General features: G+C 42.9%; 1 protein-coding gene across 3 annotated transcripts; it reads right to left on the bottom strand.

Moving 5' to 3' along the window:
- Nucleotides 1-2,774: 2,774 nt before the first annotated feature.
- On the bottom strand, nucleotides 2,775-16,293 carry relb (RELB proto-oncogene, NF-kB subunit). 3 transcript variants are annotated; one of them, XM_087851010.1, is made up of 11 exons: nucleotides 15,853-16,293; nucleotides 15,685-15,759; nucleotides 14,776-14,933; nucleotides 11,087-11,362; nucleotides 10,149-10,315; nucleotides 9,959-10,050; nucleotides 9,707-9,838; nucleotides 9,461-9,565; nucleotides 7,887-8,102; nucleotides 6,826-6,897; nucleotides 2,775-5,283 (listed from the first exon to the last, which is right to left on the bottom strand). In XM_087851010.1, exons 1-11 carry the CDS (start codon nucleotides 15,884-15,886, stop codon nucleotides 4,859-4,861), a joined length of 1,752 nt encoding a protein of 583 aa, XP_087707136.1. In that variant the 5' UTR covers nucleotides 15,887-16,293; the 3' UTR covers nucleotides 2,775-4,858. The 3 variants fall into 3 exon arrangements, with proteins under 3 accessions (XP_087707136.1, XP_087707137.1, XP_087707138.1); XM_087851011.1 differs by having other exon boundaries at nucleotides 15,685-15,756; XM_087851012.1 differs by lacking the exons at nucleotides 14,776-14,933; nucleotides 15,685-15,759; nucleotides 15,853-16,293 and adding an exon at nucleotides 13,161-13,580.
- Between the last annotated feature and the right edge of the window lie 820 nt (nucleotides 16,294-17,113).

Below are 17,113 nucleotides of genomic sequence, written 5' to 3'. Positions count from 1 at the left end.
CATTCTATTATTGGCTGTCTGTGAAACATTATGGCCAACCCGTGTCGTTTGAAATGCGCTACACAAGTAAACTTGACCTTGATCTAAAAATGAGTTCTCCCCCAGACTTCTGTCATCAAACACTTGCTCACAGGTCTGATTGTTGAGTTTTCTCTCTAATATTGTGAAAAGCACACTGAGAAACTCATTCCTGTGATTTGGCTTTATATAAATAAAACTGAACAGATTTTTCACTTACAGGAACGCATTGCATCAGTTGTGTACATCTAATTGCAGTACCTCTTTTTCGTCTTTCCACAACACATGACTCACTCTCTCGGCTCAGCACTCGTCAGATACTCCACAGACATACTGAGATATCTGCATGTCTCAGAAATGTAAAGTTCAGACCATTTCTGTTTGAAGCCAGAGACAGAAACTGGTGGTTTATTAGGCCGAGGAAAAAAGGGAAAATTAAGATCAGCACTTTTTTTTTCTTGAGAGTTACTGGTGGCTTAAAAAGGGGCCATTCACCAGAAGAACCTCCGATGATAAGGACATGTTTGGTTTTTTAGGAGTAAGCGATAAGGTACCAGGTGTTAAGTGGTTTCTGCTTCTCAGATTTGAGATTATAATTCTCGGCTGTGTGAATTCAGACATTAAAACAAACAATTATGTGATTATTAGACAAAATCATCCAAAGATGAACTGATTAAAATTGAATTCATCCTCCAAAGGAAGCTGCCTGATCAATCCTGGGTTTAAGCAAAAAAGCTTTTCCTTCATACAAGATGAAAATCTTAAAAAGCCCTTACTGTCTAAGGCAAACGGATCCAGTGGACAAATCTAGACACGTCTTAGCAGCTGGTTATACAGCACCCTTTCACAGGAAATAAAGTGCATCTCTCTCTGTTTACATAGGATCAAAGGTCTTAGAGATGAGCTCAGTGTGGAGTTTCCCAGAGGCTGTAACTGGAGTATGCTCCAGGGTGATGGATGGGGCCAACAAACGTTAACTTCTGCTTTAATTAACCTGAAGAAAACGGATGCACACAGTCAAATACGGATTTTAAAGCACAGCTACAACGATCTCTTTACCACTCAGCAAACACAAGTGTATAAAAATGTGTTAATAACTTGTGTCATGATCATTTAAAAAGGGCAGACACTGAAACCAACAATGGGAACCACTTTATAAAGGGATGAAAACTAAATATTCGTATTAAATGCTACTGCTGAAAAAGCCTTCTAGGCTTGATTTAAGAAAACATTAGTAATTTTTTTTTTTTTTAAAAAGGACACCTGCTGTCAGTTCTACTGGGACGTTAATAAAAATTGCTGGTGCTTAATAAGTCTTAAAATTAGGCAAATACAACCTCCGATGAATGAGTTACACTGCACCATTACTTATTTGACCAAATGCAGAGGCAGTGTGAGAAGAACTGAGTACACCCCATGATTTAAAGCCTGGAGATCCGCTTTTATGCAATAACTTTAAATAAATAAATAATTTTGGACCACTGTTCGTGACCTAAGGCTTAAACGTGACCTAAACATACTGACAGAGAGTCTGAGATTTAACCCTTCTGCATTTTTTGCAGTTTTTCTGCACAGTCTGACTTTGGGGGACTGAATGAAGGACTTCAGATTATTTAGAAATGGCCTTACAACCATCCCCAAACTGATGGGAAGCAACAGTTGCTTCTCTAAGATCATTGCTGATGTCTATCCTCCTCTCAGTCGTGTATTAACACACATCTGAATGCTCCAGACCAGCAAACTGACATAGAGGTTCATAGAGGTCCTCACAATTAATTGAGTTTATTTTATTAGGAGCACTTGGCGAATCCTTTCCTTTTAATCCCTATGGAAGCTGTAAGGGTGTATTTAGTTTTTCCTCGCACTGCTTTGGCATCTTGGCTTTTGTTAAGTAATGAACCTGTGTAATACTTAATGCTGTGTCAATCATTTTTCGGTGTATTACCCTTGTTTTATGACGTGGTAAGGTCAAGATTATTGTTATTATGTCCCAAAATGTAAAGCCTTAGTTCTCTGTTATACTTATGCTCCACGTTTTTATTCTTGGACTCTACCCGAGTTTGTTTGCATGACAGCTCAAAATCAATAATTCCTTATTTATCGTATACTGGATCTTTGTGAAGCCCCTCGGCCTCTGTGACCATGTTAAGTATATCTCCGCTCACTGTCATCATGCAGCAGATGTATTAATCTGCTGCGTGAGTAAGGTTAACATCCCTGTGTGTCTCAATTGCCAAGTTTCCCCAAAAGCAACAGAGTTACAAAAGACTGGGTGTTTCACCAGAGTCCACAAAAACTAAAGAGGAAAGCACAAATAGGGCACGTTCCCAGACTGGATTACTGTAAGAAGTGATAGTCATGTTTTAGGCAGAAAAGAAAGAAAAAAAAAAAAGAACTATTGTTTCTTTTGAGAGGCTGTGACTAAAGCGACCTCAAGGTGTCTCACAGCCATAAACAATAGGGTGATTTATATCCTCTGGGTTTCTGTCTAATGGGTTGGACAAACAAGTACTTCAAGGTTCTCTTGAGGCATTGAAGATATTTAAAACTACGACGTGACAAGCCGAAAAGCATCTCGGAGATGTCGAAGCTGCCAAGAATCATTGTTTTTATAAGTGAGAGAGCAGCTCAGGAATGTGTGTGGGCGGCAGCTGAATTGCAGCGCCTACATCCCCTTTAACACACTCTAATCTTTTATTTCTGCCTCTCACTCTGCCTCAACAGGAAGTAATGACACAACAAAAGTTACACACAGACATTTTATTTTTCTCCGACTACTGCACTACACTGTGGGCAGACATGTGATAAGGTGCGATTGGAAATTTGAATGCTTAGCACGAGAGCGAAACTGACAAACAAGAGGAACGGACACAAAGAAAGGCAGAAATAGGAAAAGGGCTGTTTTCTATTACATTTATGTTGATTAAATATTAAACAAGCCAGCGGCTGTGGCAGCCAACAGAGAGCAATAACAGACAGGGACAAAGAAGAATTGATCCCAAACTACTGTACTTGAGACTTTTGGTGATTAAAAAAAACAAAAAAAAAAAAACCAACAAAAAACCCAAACCCTTTTATGCTGCCGGCAGCAAACAAAACAAATCTTGCACAAACATTTAATACGTGCCATTTTAGTCTCACCTTGCAATTAAAACAGACTGCAATTATGGAAGTTTACAGCTTTTGTGGAGAAGTTTGAGTTCTCCTTTTAAACTCCACACTGAATGTAGGCTTTAAATTAATGCTTGCAGCACTTATGGAAAATAAGGAATGCTAACTTGCTCCCGAAGACTTGGCCAGCAAGGCTTCGGGAGCAAAAGAAAAATAAAGGTACGGGGTTAAATACAGGGCAACAAAGTGCAAAGCAGCAGCAGCAGCAGCAGCAGGAAAGAAGGTGCTCTGCTCCATAATGGTTTTGCAGTCTAGCAGAGCAAGTGCAGCAGATAACTCACTACAGGAAGATTGTTCACAAGTGGATGCAAGCACCAAAAATGCCACGTATATTCTTCTATGATTCAAGATAGCCGAAGCGTTTGTTATTTTTATATTCACTAGTTTCTCATTTACATTTGACAGCATTTCAAGTTGATAACGACAGACGACATAAGCATGAACTGAGGCTGCGTTTTGGGGAAGGCCCTTATAGGGGACTGGTGGTGGGAGGTCCCTGTGTGCTAATGAGAAGTGAACGAACTGAAAAAGCTGAACAAACAGCTTGCTGATCAGGCCCAATATTATGACCACCTGCCTAATGCTGTGTTGGTTCCCCTTTTGCTGCCAAAATAGCCCTGACCCATCGAGGCGCAGACTTCCAGCAGGTCCCACATATCCTCGATTAGACTGAGATCTGGGAAATCTGGAGGCCACGTCAATGGCTTAAAATGTTCCTTGTTTTACTTGTGGCAAGGTGTATTATCCTGCTGAAAGAGGCCACAGCATCACCATTGTTCCTTCTTTGGACCACTTTTAATAGAATCTGACGTCTGTGTGTGTGGCTTACTGTGAAAAAACTGCTTTGAGTGCCAGCTCAGACAGAAAACATTCAGATGGAAAAAAAACCAAAACTGATTGTAAGTTGTCACAGAAGATCAGACACTGATGATCACTGGTGTGAAACTTAGCTAAGTGTTCAGTACTGACTAACTTGTTGTGTTTAGATTTGCTACATGAGTAAGCCAATAAAACAAACAGCTTAGCAGCGCAGTTGTGCGTGGGTCTCCGGTGATTCTAAAGTGGTGTGACGGTAAATGGGGAGCCCCACCTCCCACCCATTGTCTGGGATGAACTGGATACGTGTGCCAGCATGAGAGCACTGAGCCAAGGATAAAGGAGCTCTGAACCAGTGCCATCAAAGGGGTTAAAGTGGAATCTCTCGGCCTGCAGAGCTATGCGCAGCCTTAACTGTCATCAGACCATCGGAGCAGCATGTAACGTGTTATTTTGCTTAGGTAGGAGTTATACCTTTGATTTAAAGTCAAATCCATTAAAAATCAAGAGAAAACCTCTGAAATGTATTAAATGGATGATATTCTGTGATGAAAGTTCAAGTGGCTGATGGGATTTTTCAAACTTGACTCCAGAGAGACAAGCATATGCATTTTGGCACTTGTATCCACTTTTGAGGGATGGTTTCAGTTTTCTGCTGCGCTAATCAGTACCAGTCTCATACTAAAAACAAAGCAGGCGATAGCTTGGTTAGCTTAGCACAAGTTCTAGAAACAAGGGGAAGCGGAAAACTAGCTTAATGTGCTCACATGGCAGTGACATAAAACTGTCAGCAAGGAAGTGACCAAAATGTTAAAAGATGACAGAAACAGCTGTAAACGGTGCTACACGATCCTCAAAGTTCCTCTTCCGTTTTCACCTGAACCGTGCTATCCTGCGGCTCCAACTGCGGGTTCTGGCTCTCGCTGACGAGCATGTTGAATTGCAAGTCACTGTAATGGGAAAAGTCCTGCAGGAAGCCGGAGTTCTGGTTGAAGTTCATATCCACATTAGCAAAGGCGGAGGCAGTGATGTCCAAGTTGCCAGGCACGAGTGAGGAGAAGTTTGGGTTATTGAAGACCTCCCAAAATTCAGGCATGTCTACCAACTGGTTGTAAAGGGCCGCCTCGTCGGTGTTTGAATCGATTGGATTGCAGTAACGCGGTTCCGCTGCAGCGGGTATGCCGGGCAGGACAGGGTGCGACCGCTCTTGTGGCGACATCATGTTTTGGGCCTCTGGGAGGAACTGGATGACCTGATCTGACGCAGGTGCGCACTTGGCTGAAACAGATTACGTTACAGAGAAAACAAAGCTGTTAGAAACATGATGAATGGTCAGTTATTAGACGGAGGACTTTGTACCTGGATTGTGACATGTGATTCTCGACCTTTTTTAAAAAGCACACACACACAGCTGCCAGTCTTGAAAAAGGTCTTCACTGAGATTACGGGAAACCTTTGAGGAGAAGTGCAGAGCCAGCTGTGTGATCATTTTGAAAGGTGTTTGTCTCATTGTTAATCTGTAGTACTTTATGCCACAAGGACTGTTTTGCCTTGTTTATATCAGTCAGACCAGGCTATGAAATGGAAATAACTGTGTGAAAAACCTCCAAAACAACCCCACAGCTGAGTCAACATCAACAAAAACTAGCCTTCATGAAGGTGGAACTTGCTGCTCTTTAGTTTTAACCTTTTGTACAGTTTACCCTGTTGCTTTTAACCCCTTTGTGCTTTTATTACACACCATCTTTATCTTGTTTGGTGTATCTATATATGTATGACACATAAAACTCTATCTTCATGTGATAATCAGTCATATAAATGACATGTCACATAAGGAGTATTTGTGGCTGACCACTTCCTCTTTTGTAATGTCTGTGTATTCCAGAGGTCGATTTTGGCATTTTTGGCAAATGTCATGTTAGCATGTGATCTGTTCTTCATCATGCAGTGATGAGTAGACAGAAAATGATTAAGTGTGATTTTTTTAAAGGGCATTGTGATTCGTCCCAATTACTGAAGCTGCCATGTGTCTAATAGTGCATCTTCACAGCAGACGTGTTGACTCTTAGTAGGTGTGGTTAATGGCACAAACACCAACTCAACTGTCCCACTGAGGTTTCTGTAATTAACCCAAGTGAGCGTGACCAAGACGCCCTTTTTTCACAGGAAAATAAATGAATGGCTCACTTGCAGTGCTGGTGTGGAGCTGGTGTGGGGGGCTTTCTGAGGAAAGAAAAGCTACTAGCAGGTGTTGGAGTAATTTCCATGCAAAAAAAAAAAGAAAAAGAAAATGCATCTGCTAGTCATGGGTGAAACTCCTGGACACTTAATTTTGTTTCAGTTTTGGTGTCAGCAATTATGTGGCACCATCCTGGGCCACAATGCCACCAGCCTTTTTCAGGAGAAATACGTGGAACAGGTTCTAGATTATGGACAGGTCCTGCATCAGTGGAGAAGGGGCTTTGCGGTTCTTGAAGTCAGGCAGATAGACTACAGTTTAAACCTGGATTTTGAGAAGACTGGCTATCATTTAACAAGCAGTTTGAACATGATTGTGAATAGCTTTAATCTGGACTGAGTGTCAAGTTAAAATAAAAATAATTGTATTCACCTAAAGGCAGTTTATGCCTTTTGCATGATGAAATCCAAAAAGTTTAGATTTAAAATGTTGGTTTGCTGTGCTTTTCCTGTTGTATTAAGTCACAATATTTTGAGTGAAAATATGTAAACACGGAGCCAGAGAGGTGGCACGCCCCAGTCAAACAGTTCACATGCTGAATTGTAAAAACACAAAGATTAAACTGATAGTCTGAACCTCACCTGTCACACAGGGCTTCTCCTTGAGGTTCACCTCTGACTTTAGCCTTGTCTTCCGCTTCACCTCGTACGGGTCTGAAATGAGAAATGTCAATGTTTAGCAATAATCTGCTGCATCTGGTTTTTTTTTTTTAATTTGTGAGCACTATGACTGGTAAAGAGGAGAGAGAACTGGCTGACATGATGGAGAGAAAGAAGGTGGCTGTATTGCGTGTGCAGGAGACCACGTGGAAAGGCCAGGAGCGCTGGAGGTGGATTCAAAATGTTCTATTGTGGTGTACATAGTGCTGTGGACGCGCAAAGAGTGTCAGACAGGATCATGGGTGTGAAGGTGGAAATCAGAGGGGTGGTTTTCATTGTTATCTGTGCGTATGCCCCACAGGTTGGATGTCATTTAGAAAAGAGAGGGGAGTTCTGGAGCAAGTTGGATCAAGTGGCAGAGAGTGTCCCCAAGGGGGGAAAAGAGTAGGACAGACTTCAATGGACATGTAGATGAAGGGAAGAGAGGTGATGAGGAGGTGTTGAGTAGGAATGCGGAAGGAAAGATGGTGGTGGCCGGTGACGTAATGGTGGAATGAGGACGTACAGGAAAGTATTCAAAGAGGCTTACAGTGAGTTGTATGTGAGGCTGGACACTAAGAAAGGAGATAAAGGTTTGTTTTGATTGGTTAAACAGAGTGATCGAGCTGGAAAGGATTTGCAGCAGGATGGAAATGTACTAATGAGTAAGGAGAGTGTGCAGAGAAGGTGGAAGGAGTACTTTGAGAGAAAATAAGACAGAGGACAGTTAATGAATGAGAAAGTGCAGTGAGGAGGAAGTGAGGACAGCTATGATGAGGAGGAAGAACAGAAAGGTGGCTGGTCCTGATGACATAAGTGTGGAAGTGTAGAGATGTATAGGAGAGAAGACAGTGGACCTTATGACCAGAAGAAGGAGGGAGACCGGCGGAAAAGTGAATCTACAGGGAGTTGAGATAGTGGAGGCTCATGGATGTAGTGAAGGAGGACATGCAGAGGGTTGGTGTGGCAGAAGAGGATGTTAGGGAAGTCCAGTACTGACTGACCTGGATTGCGAGGCAGGTACTTGAATGTAACGGGCTCGCTCTCCATCTGGTCTGAGATGCGACGCAGGGCCAGGTTGACTTCCACTTCCTCTGTGATGTCTTGGTCCTCGTAGGGCGGAGTCTTAAACACGATGGCGATCTGTCGGTGCACGTCTGTCTGGGCGAACTCCCCGTTCGCCTTCCACGACTCTCGCCTGAAGATGATCTCGATGTCGTCTGAGGACCAAACACACAAAGCTCTTTATTATTCAAGAAACATTAGAACACGTTTGTGTTCTCCTTCATCCAGGTCATGGGAGTCTTTAACAAGAAGCTTCTTCACTTCTGGGAGTCCCAGGTTTCATTACATTAGGGACCCCGTAATGGTCAGCATCTAGTCTCATGTGACATTTGACTCCAAGGCCACCTTCCTGTTCGCCTTAAGAAGCGAAGAAGCTTCTTAATTAAGAATTGATGAGAAAATGTTTCAAAAATGATCCAAAATACACAAAGAAGATTAAAAATAAAACCTTTTTTAGAGGAATCAAAACTTTTAATACTTTTATTCAAAATAATTAGGTCACAACGGTTTTCTTCTTTAGGGCGCGTTACCACCTGGAAACCACCTACAAGTCCTCTTTCATCACATCCACACACCTCCTCTTTGTGCTTTCTTCTTCTCTGACAGCCTGTACATCTTCACTGCACATGTCCAAACAAACTCAGTCTCATCTTTCTTACTTTGTCCCAGAACCGTCCAACCCGAGCGGTCGCTGTGATGAGCTCCAAACATCTCAGCACGTCAAACTCAGCTTCTTCCAGGTCTTTTCATACGTTTCATGCAATGTAACTGATCTCTCAGCTGCCTTCTTAACTTTTACTTTCATGTTGGTATCCTTCTGTCACAACCCAGTACCCTTTTCTTCATCTCTTTTTCACACCCCAATTGTTCTGGATGGTTGACCCCAAGTATTTAAACTCAACCACCTTCACCTCCTCCATCATCCTCACCTCACCAAAACACATTTTCTACCTTGCTCCTTCTCACCTTCACTCCTTTTCTCTACACAGGAAACCCCCACAGCTCCCTGTGTAGACCGACACATCATACACAAACATAATATTCCACAGAGTCAGACCTCATCTGCCAGCTTGAGAAGCTCTCAAAGGCAGCTTCTCAAATTCACTTTTAACCAGTCTGTCGCTCCTACCACACACTATTGTCTCAGTGCACCCATGCATATCCTGCACCGCTCTCACACTTCTCTCTAACACTCCTGACTTCCTCATGCAGCACCGCACCACCTTTCTGGGCACCCTGTCACATGCTTTCTCTTAGTCAAGAAAAACACAATGTGACTCTTGACCTTTATCACGTTTCTTTTTACTACTTTAAGTTACAAAAATGTGGGTGTGTGTGTGTGTTTTTAATAACAATCACAAAAATCTCACTTAAAAGTTAACTAAAGCTCCAAAGCCCTACGTGTAAACTTCGATTGTAATCAGGCTCTTTGTTGCGTTTCTGAATAGTGGAAACTGGACTTGTTTTACGTAATCTACTCCTGGAACCTAACTTCAAAAAACTTTCCTGTTACCTTTCTGCACTTTGTCACACAACATGTAGACCTCCGTCTTGCCAGTGCAGGGACCTTCATACAGGTTCAAATGGGTGATCTTCAGCTGTGATGTAGTTGTTGCCTCTGGAATTAAAAAAAAAAAAAACGAAAAAAAAAAACATGCATGACAAAGCGTGAGAATAGGGTAGTACGCTGCCTTATTTTTGGCGCGCTTGGTTGACTGTGGTCAGGGCTTTTCGGTGTGTCTGTCTGGTTATGTCTTACTCTTGTCATAAATGGGCTTCGACACCACCGGGCTGAGATGGTCTTTCCTGCCGTCCTGCCACTCGAGCTCGCACTGAAAGCACAGACGCACTGAATTCATGTCCATGTCTTCAATGCCCTTCGAATGCCCGGCTGAGGGGAGAACAGAGACAAAATGAGTCAGTGAGGACAGAGAAAACTGCCTTTATATATGTGAATGAAGAGAAACGTGGAGATTAAGGTGCGGTGTATTGGCATACGTCTCCCACTCACTCTGAAATGGGTCGATATTTAGGCTTCTTCGCTTCTGAAGTGAAATGTCCAGCTCTTTCCGCCTCACACACTGAATACCGAGGTTAGCGAAGCTGGGTGTAAAAACAAGGGGAACTGTTCAAATAAAATGTAAAGACACACCACGAAATTTAAAGTATCAAAATGGCAGGGAACGAAGGCGAATGCTCACCTGTGACGTCGGCTGTTGCGAGGGTTGAATGTGACAAAACAGATCCCTGTACTATTTGGACAGTCTTTACCCACGAGGCAGTGTGGGTGAGGCCGGTGTGGGAGGTCTTTGGTCACCAAGGAAACTGTGACGTTGACCTTCTTTAAGCCGTCGATGGAACCCTGAATCTGAAAAAAAGAAAAGAACAAGATGTATAGCAAAAATCCAGAATAAGTTCAGAGCTGTGATGCCTATTAATGTGATTTTCTTGATAGAAAACACAGAAAAAGTTGTCTAAAGTTCTTAATTTTTTTCCTGACCAAGAGACCAAAGCTGTTGTAATATGCCAAACTAAAGCAGATAACCCTGACATCTGAGATACTTGGCTTGAAAAGAGTTGAAATAAAAGCTGATTAACCTTCTCTATCTGTTGCTCCAGGATTTTTTGTCTCTTTCCCCCTCAGACATTTATCTGGGGCAGACTTTTAACAATAGGTTTCTAGAAGGTCATTACAGATTTCCTGGTGCATTAAAAAAACCCCAAAAAAACCAAAACAAACTACCTAACTCAGGTACCAGTTTCGTCCAAAAATAATGACAGGTTAACACCATTGTTCAATTCTATTAATATCCATTATGCAACCAGACATTTCCTTGACTAAACCTTACATAACCTGGTAACCAGCAAGTCAATGTGTGAATGATCGTGGCGTGTAGATGTGTGTGGTAGTGTTTGTTAGTAAGCAGCTGGGGGATATACCTCCTTGTATCTCACTGCACTTGAGCTGGGATTTGTGGGGACTTTCTAATTGATTCAGACAAACCACATTTTTTTCAGTCTCCACCCATTTCAGACAGGAGGGGTCAAGTGAACAAAGTAAACAGGATCAGCTGTGGTTAAAAGTGCCTAACTGCCTCTGAGGTCGTGTAAACTCCCCTTCTGAAACAGAAACTCCTACCTCTATCGTAGGCAGGGTCTTTTCAGTGTGGGTGCTGGATGCACCCAGGATGCTGCCCGCCGAGCGTCCTTCACATTCATAGCGAAACCTCATGCCTCTGTCTTTGGGCTCCTCCACAATCACGAGCTTGGGCTTGTCCAGAACGCGCTCCAGAATGTCCGTGTCGCCTCGGTTCTGAGAGGACGGGATGCCGGAGTTCTTCGAGCTCAGCAAACACGAGGACCCTCGCCCAGAGGAAGGATGAGTCGATGCCATATCCATGACAGGGAGGACTGGCTGATGGGGGGGGACAAGAGAAAGCAATTTAAAAAAAAATTGACTTAAACATATTTACCTTGCACTAGAAACTTCTGGCAGAAAAGGCAGCATGAAAAGATGCAGACAACATGCAACAACCAACCAAGCCTCACGACTGTCCCTAAAGGCTGGTGATGCACATCAGATGAGTCTTTTATAACCTGATCTAATGAGTAAAGATAATTTCTGTACTCGAAAGACTTCAAAGCAAATCCACAAAGCATCTGAAAGAAGAAACAATAGTTGTTGTTTTTTTATTTTCCCCCCACTGGTTTGTGTTTATTTTATGTTTTAACCATTTCTTTATCATGTTTGTGATCTCTATGCTTTTTATTTCTGCTCTGGTCTTACCTCATGCCCCCAGTTTTTTTTCCTATTCCATCTGTTTTAGCAGGAAAGTTAAAAGTCACATGGCTCGACTTCATATTTCTCATGAAAACTTAATTTACACACTTTTCTTGCTTTGGATGTACAAATGCAGTGAGTCAGTTTGCTGACAGCATGAAACGTCTCTCCGGTTGAACTATGCCTTTAGATTTCCGATCATCAACTATCGACCTTTCTCAACACTCTTCCAAGAAGAAAAACTGAACTTCTGCAGTAAAATAAAAGTACTGGCAACTGCCAGTGCTACCCCTCAGACTCCCAGCAGACGCACCTGTGGTATCATTACAAAATCCTACGTCATCTTGTCCTCAAGTTATCGCATTCACAAACTTAGGTGCCCACGTCACCGGCCTCGGTGAGGTGACGACAATACATGATCAGCCTTTTACGGCTGAGGAGTAAAAACCTGACCTGACAGTCGCATTTCATTCACCAGATTTCCATCACGATGTGTAAAGGAGATGAAGTCACCAAGTCAAATACGCAAGCATTCGCAACCAGTTACAACCTTTAAGAATATCTACAGTTTCGAAGCACTGACTCACTTTCAAAGCACAACTTCATAAAATCCTTTTAATAAAATGTTTCCCTTCCGAACGTCTAGGTTATTTAATTTAAAAACAAGTGTCATGTTTCAGTAGTTCACCATTAAAAAAGCACAATGAGAGAAAAGTGTCAAAAATGGCAACAAATGCAATATAATATCTTAGAATATTTCTAAATGATTACTTTGCATCTTTTTGTAGCAGCTCAGCTCCCATTTTGGGAACCCCCATGTTAAACTGAGTCACTCTATATAAAGCAGCTGAAAGTAGCTCCACTTTGACAAGCTAAAATACTACAATGGTACTTTTTACACACCAGTGTGTCTATATTAACAGTCTAACGATGTTACACGGTTTTACTGCTGAAAGAGCTTTTTTCCCGCCTCGACATCTTCATAGTTTTAATGAAGGAAAACAACCTCATGTCTCTTGGGCAGTGATGACACTACAGATGAAGCATGCAGTGAAAGAACTGACTCATGGCGTGTGTTTCTTTTTGTTTTCTCTCCATACATGTGCTTTCTATCAGTGAGCAGAGTTAACCTCGTGCTCTGCGACTCCTCCTCTTGCATATGATGTCTTATTTTTTCCGTTACACCGCAGACCACCGAGCTTTTTCCACTCCCACTCAAGACTTCGTATCTCTTTTTTGTCTTTGCTGCTTTTAGTTTCTCTCTTCCCCCATCCTCACTCATTTGTTTCTGCTCATCGAGGCGCCTGATTGCTTTCTCTTACCGTGAACCCAAAGTTATCACAAATCAAGTTTCACCCGACTCACTGCAGTCTATCTGCTGTAGCTAATCTAACCCCCCCCCCCCAGAAGATAAGAATGATAATGATCAAACCTGCAGGTAAGAAAAGTAGTAAAGAAGTCGCCTCCTTTGTCAGACGTGTTGCTGTGAATCATTAAACCATCGCTGCAGAGATGTGGGTGATACCTCTGCATGAGATCATGTTTCATAATATCCTGTCGAGCCCCAGACGTCTTTGGTCAAAGTGTTTGTATGCACCCCTGCAATCGTGTTAGCCCCCTCCCCAAAAGAAGAAGAAGAAAAAGAAAAAAAGGACTGGACCTTTCAACAAAAGCCTGCTACACCGAGCCAGCAAACGGAAATAGGAAGTCAGCTCAGCCTTACGCCCTTCAGCCAATCACAGCACTGACACGGGGGTGAAAAATGCAACCTTTCGTCTCCGGTGGGTTTGGCTTGTAAACAGAAAGGATGGCAAACTGAAAGCAGGAGTCAGATTACAGCTCTTCCAAAATGTCCTCTCCACTCCCCAAGCCCACCTCCTCTATAACAACAAAAAAAAGCACAAAGAGGTGTGCCACGCTCCCTCACAAGCTGCAAAACCTCTTCAAACCCAGCAACATAACCTGTGCAGCTCATTCACTAAGAGAAGGCTGAACTTCTCTTCTAGTGCCCTTCATTATTACCTATCTGTGCAGTCACTACAGTGCCTCTCTTATCAGATTACAGTTTTTCTGAGCTCCCGCTGCCTGTAAACCACGTGCTTTCTGGTAGAAGCCTGACCTGCTGAGTTGCCTAACGGCTGCTCTGTGCCACACAGCAAAATAGCCAACCGTCTGCAGGCTGCACATGAATCATGCAGCACTTCATACCACCAACATTCAATCCTCACAACAGCCTCATTATGAGAGCTGCAGCCAACGCCGAGGAGGAGGAACGGACGCTTCCTCTGAACGTGTTTTATATCAACCGCCTTTCAATAATAGCACAAAGACAATATGGGAAATAAAACTACTGTTGCTAATAATAAACCGAGGGAAGAGCATAACAACCTGCCCATCTGTGTGACTGCTTTGCACAAACAAATGATAAGAAAACCTCAAAAAAAAAACAAAAAAAACAATCAGAAAACCAAAAGCAGATTTTAACAGTAAATTCTCATAAATAAAATGTTTTAAGTTTTAGCTGAATCCATTAACTGTTTTAATGTTTATGTTGCCCAGCTAAGATAAGAAAAGGCTAAAAATAAGAATGCCATCATTATTGTTATCATTGTTTATTAGTCATAACCTTTCTCCAGACAGCTTAGACTCCAGTTTCCTACCTGTTATACAGTCATAGCAGCCAAAGTGATTGAATATTTACAAAATAGGTGCATGTACTGACATTTATTTCTCTGGCTTTTATATAAATTAAGTATCAGGTATATTGATTATGACTTGATCTAGTTAAATAGGACCTGGATCGAAGTAATGAGCACAAATTTTGCCAAGAATCTGTAAAAATTATGCCCCTATTCACCCCAGGCTGGCAGCTTTCACAGCCCACAGCTGATACAAACACCTCTCTGCTTGGCACCCTTGGGTGTTGCCAGCAGTCTTTCTGGGTAACGTATGAAACTGTGAAATGAGCTGGAAACCAGAAAAATCAACACCCTGCATGACACCACCTGAAAAAAACAACAACAACAAACAAACAAACAAACACCCACCTTAGATGAGGTGCCTCTTGCAACCAGCACCGGCTTGGATGTCTGCATGGGGGTTGGTGTCGAGCAGGGGAGGCCAGCAGGTGGAGGAGGTGGTCCAGGTAGTCCAGATAGGGAGGGTGCTACCTGCTCACTTTCTGTGATATATTCTTGAATCAGGTCTGTGTGAATGAATACAAACTGATGGTGAATCCAAAGTGAAAGTGCAAATGTGGTAAAAATCTGACACCGGTTTAGGGCAGCAGCTGTGCTGTTTCTTTACGTTTTTGGATTTGAAAGCAGAAACACTTCCATTAACATCTTTCAAACCTAATAGTATATTACTGCAATCTATTTTAAGACGTGGCGACGTGGCGACGTGTCACAAGACACAGTGTGTCAGAATTTGAGCGGTTACCACCTCACATGAACCGTTTCCTCTGTTTTGTTTTTGTCACTGGTGCATGAATCTGTGGCACGTTGTTTCAGCACTGCACCAATAAAAAAACAAGCCTGGTGCCATGTAGCCAGCCTCAGTTTAACCAGTGAAAGTGAATCTAGAGCAGTGGTTACCTGCAGGTAAATATACCTTTTGAGGACCAATGGTTGTGGTCTGTCATGTCTGACACTTTGTCAGAAATCATGAAACATTAAACAAAGCAAGCATCTGCAGCACAGTTTTCAAAGTTAGATAAGAGAAATCACCTGTTGTCACCTTTTCTTGTTTAATTTAATGTCCCAAATGTTGAGTTCTCCTTCTCTGACATCGGAAATAAGACAACCTAAGATTAAACAAGTAGGAACTCTGATGATGGTTCACGCCTCCTGCCAGAGGTCATCTCAGGTCACCGTAATGCCTCCCCGCTTCCGGCAGATGCACGCAGAGCCAAAACAAAACAAAACATAACAAAACAAAAAAGACCCACCACTCACCGAAATCTAGAGAGTTGAGGCTCGAACAATTGTCGTCCTGCGGGTCAATCCCGGGAAGGGGTGTTGTCTCCTCTGCTGTGAAAAATCACATGCCTCAGGATGATGTCAGCGCTTTTACGCACAAACACACGCAAAGATTCAACAGGTTTACAAAAGACAACCACCCACCAGAGGTACCGTTGACCATGTCCATGTCTATCATGGCATGCGTCCAGTCTTTAAGACCACTTTGAGGACCTTAAACTCCACCGTCGTGTCCTTGAATTCTTCCTTGAGAACTCTCCAAACCGGATGACCGTTTTTTCCGTCTCGGCCCAAACCTTCGTCCTGAACTCTGAAACAGCTCCTTAAACCACCAGTTAGACTGCACAGCGGCTCAGAGTGTCCGTCTGATCCCGGGGAGAAGTGTCAAACCGTCCCGAAGCCATGTGTGGAACTAAGTGCGCTCCGCTTTTGTGTTTCCGGCAGGCTTCGCGATTGGCTGCTGGACGCGTGGAAATCCCCCTCTGCGCGTAACGTCACCTCACAGACGGGAACCCCCCCCCGCGACAGCACGAACCAAACTTTTAATCAAACGGCGCTTTATTGATTTGCATAATGCATCATAGTGAGGCCAGAAAAGGCACTTTACCCTTAAAAGCCGATTTCCCCCCTCATTATGTATGTAAACTAACCGCACGTATCGGCGGCTCGTCTTGTTTTCATATCGGCTTCAGCGCATATGCAAATCGGTTTTTAACTATTCAAATTAGCCTCTATCCCAGAGCTAATGCACCTATTTTTAGCACAAAGAAGTCAAAAAGCCAGCTCTTTCTCAGCCACACGCCCTCTGACGCATTTCTCCTGGTTACATCATGTCTTTATCACGCTTCTCCCGGTTCCTCCAATCAGGGAGAAGTGGGAATTTCATAAGAGCAAAGTAAAAGTTACAATTTCAAAAATACAAAAACAAAAAACCCCTCCCATTAGAAACGGCGCCTCTTCTCCTCCCAACTTAAAAACTCTGACAAACTGCTGAAAAGTTACGAGGCGCAGCAGCGACACCTGCTGGTCGCCCAGAAGACAGACGATTTAAAGGAAATGGAAATCGAAAGCGGGGCGTTTAGGGGAAGCAGTGACTCAGCAGGGAGCAGATTAAAAAACAAAAATAAAGCAAGCCAGCTGCAGGCATGACCGACACGCCTGAGCTCTGCAACGAGAGGATAAGCTGCGAGTCCTCATATTTTGAAGGCAAAATATGCTGTTTTTTAGCTGTTTTTAGCTAAAACTTTATAGGCACACAGCATTTCCTGGAGGTCACGTGTCTTTACTTGAGTCAAAAGTAGACCATCAGTGTTTCATGACACCAAGCATCACCTACACCTGTCACCGGTGTGCTCCTAACGTAACAGTGTTTCCACTTGCCTCAACTGTCAGTGCAATGGGGAAA

Source organism: Neolamprologus brichardi, chromosome 14, assembly GCF_056152115.1.
Source record: "Neolamprologus brichardi isolate AB-2024 chromosome 14, ASM5615211v1, whole genome shotgun sequence".
NCBI classification, from domain to species: Eukaryota; Metazoa; Chordata; class Actinopteri; order Cichliformes; family Cichlidae; genus Neolamprologus; species Neolamprologus brichardi.
Note: the sequence above shows the minus strand (reverse complement) of the source record. Positions and strands in the feature narration are given on the sequence as shown.

Coding starts and splice junctions, on each gene's coding strand:
- relb (XM_087851010.1), bottom strand. CDS start 15,886: ATGATAGACATGGACATGGTCAACGGTACCTCTG. Junction 10,316..11,086: donor AGACCCTGCCTACGATAGAG/GTAGGAGTTTCT, acceptor TCTTTTTTTCAG/ATTCAGGGTTCCATCGACGG. Junction 9,566..9,706: donor GAAGCCCATTTATGACAAGA/GTAAGACATAAC, acceptor TTTTAATTCCAG/AGGCAACAACTACATCACAG.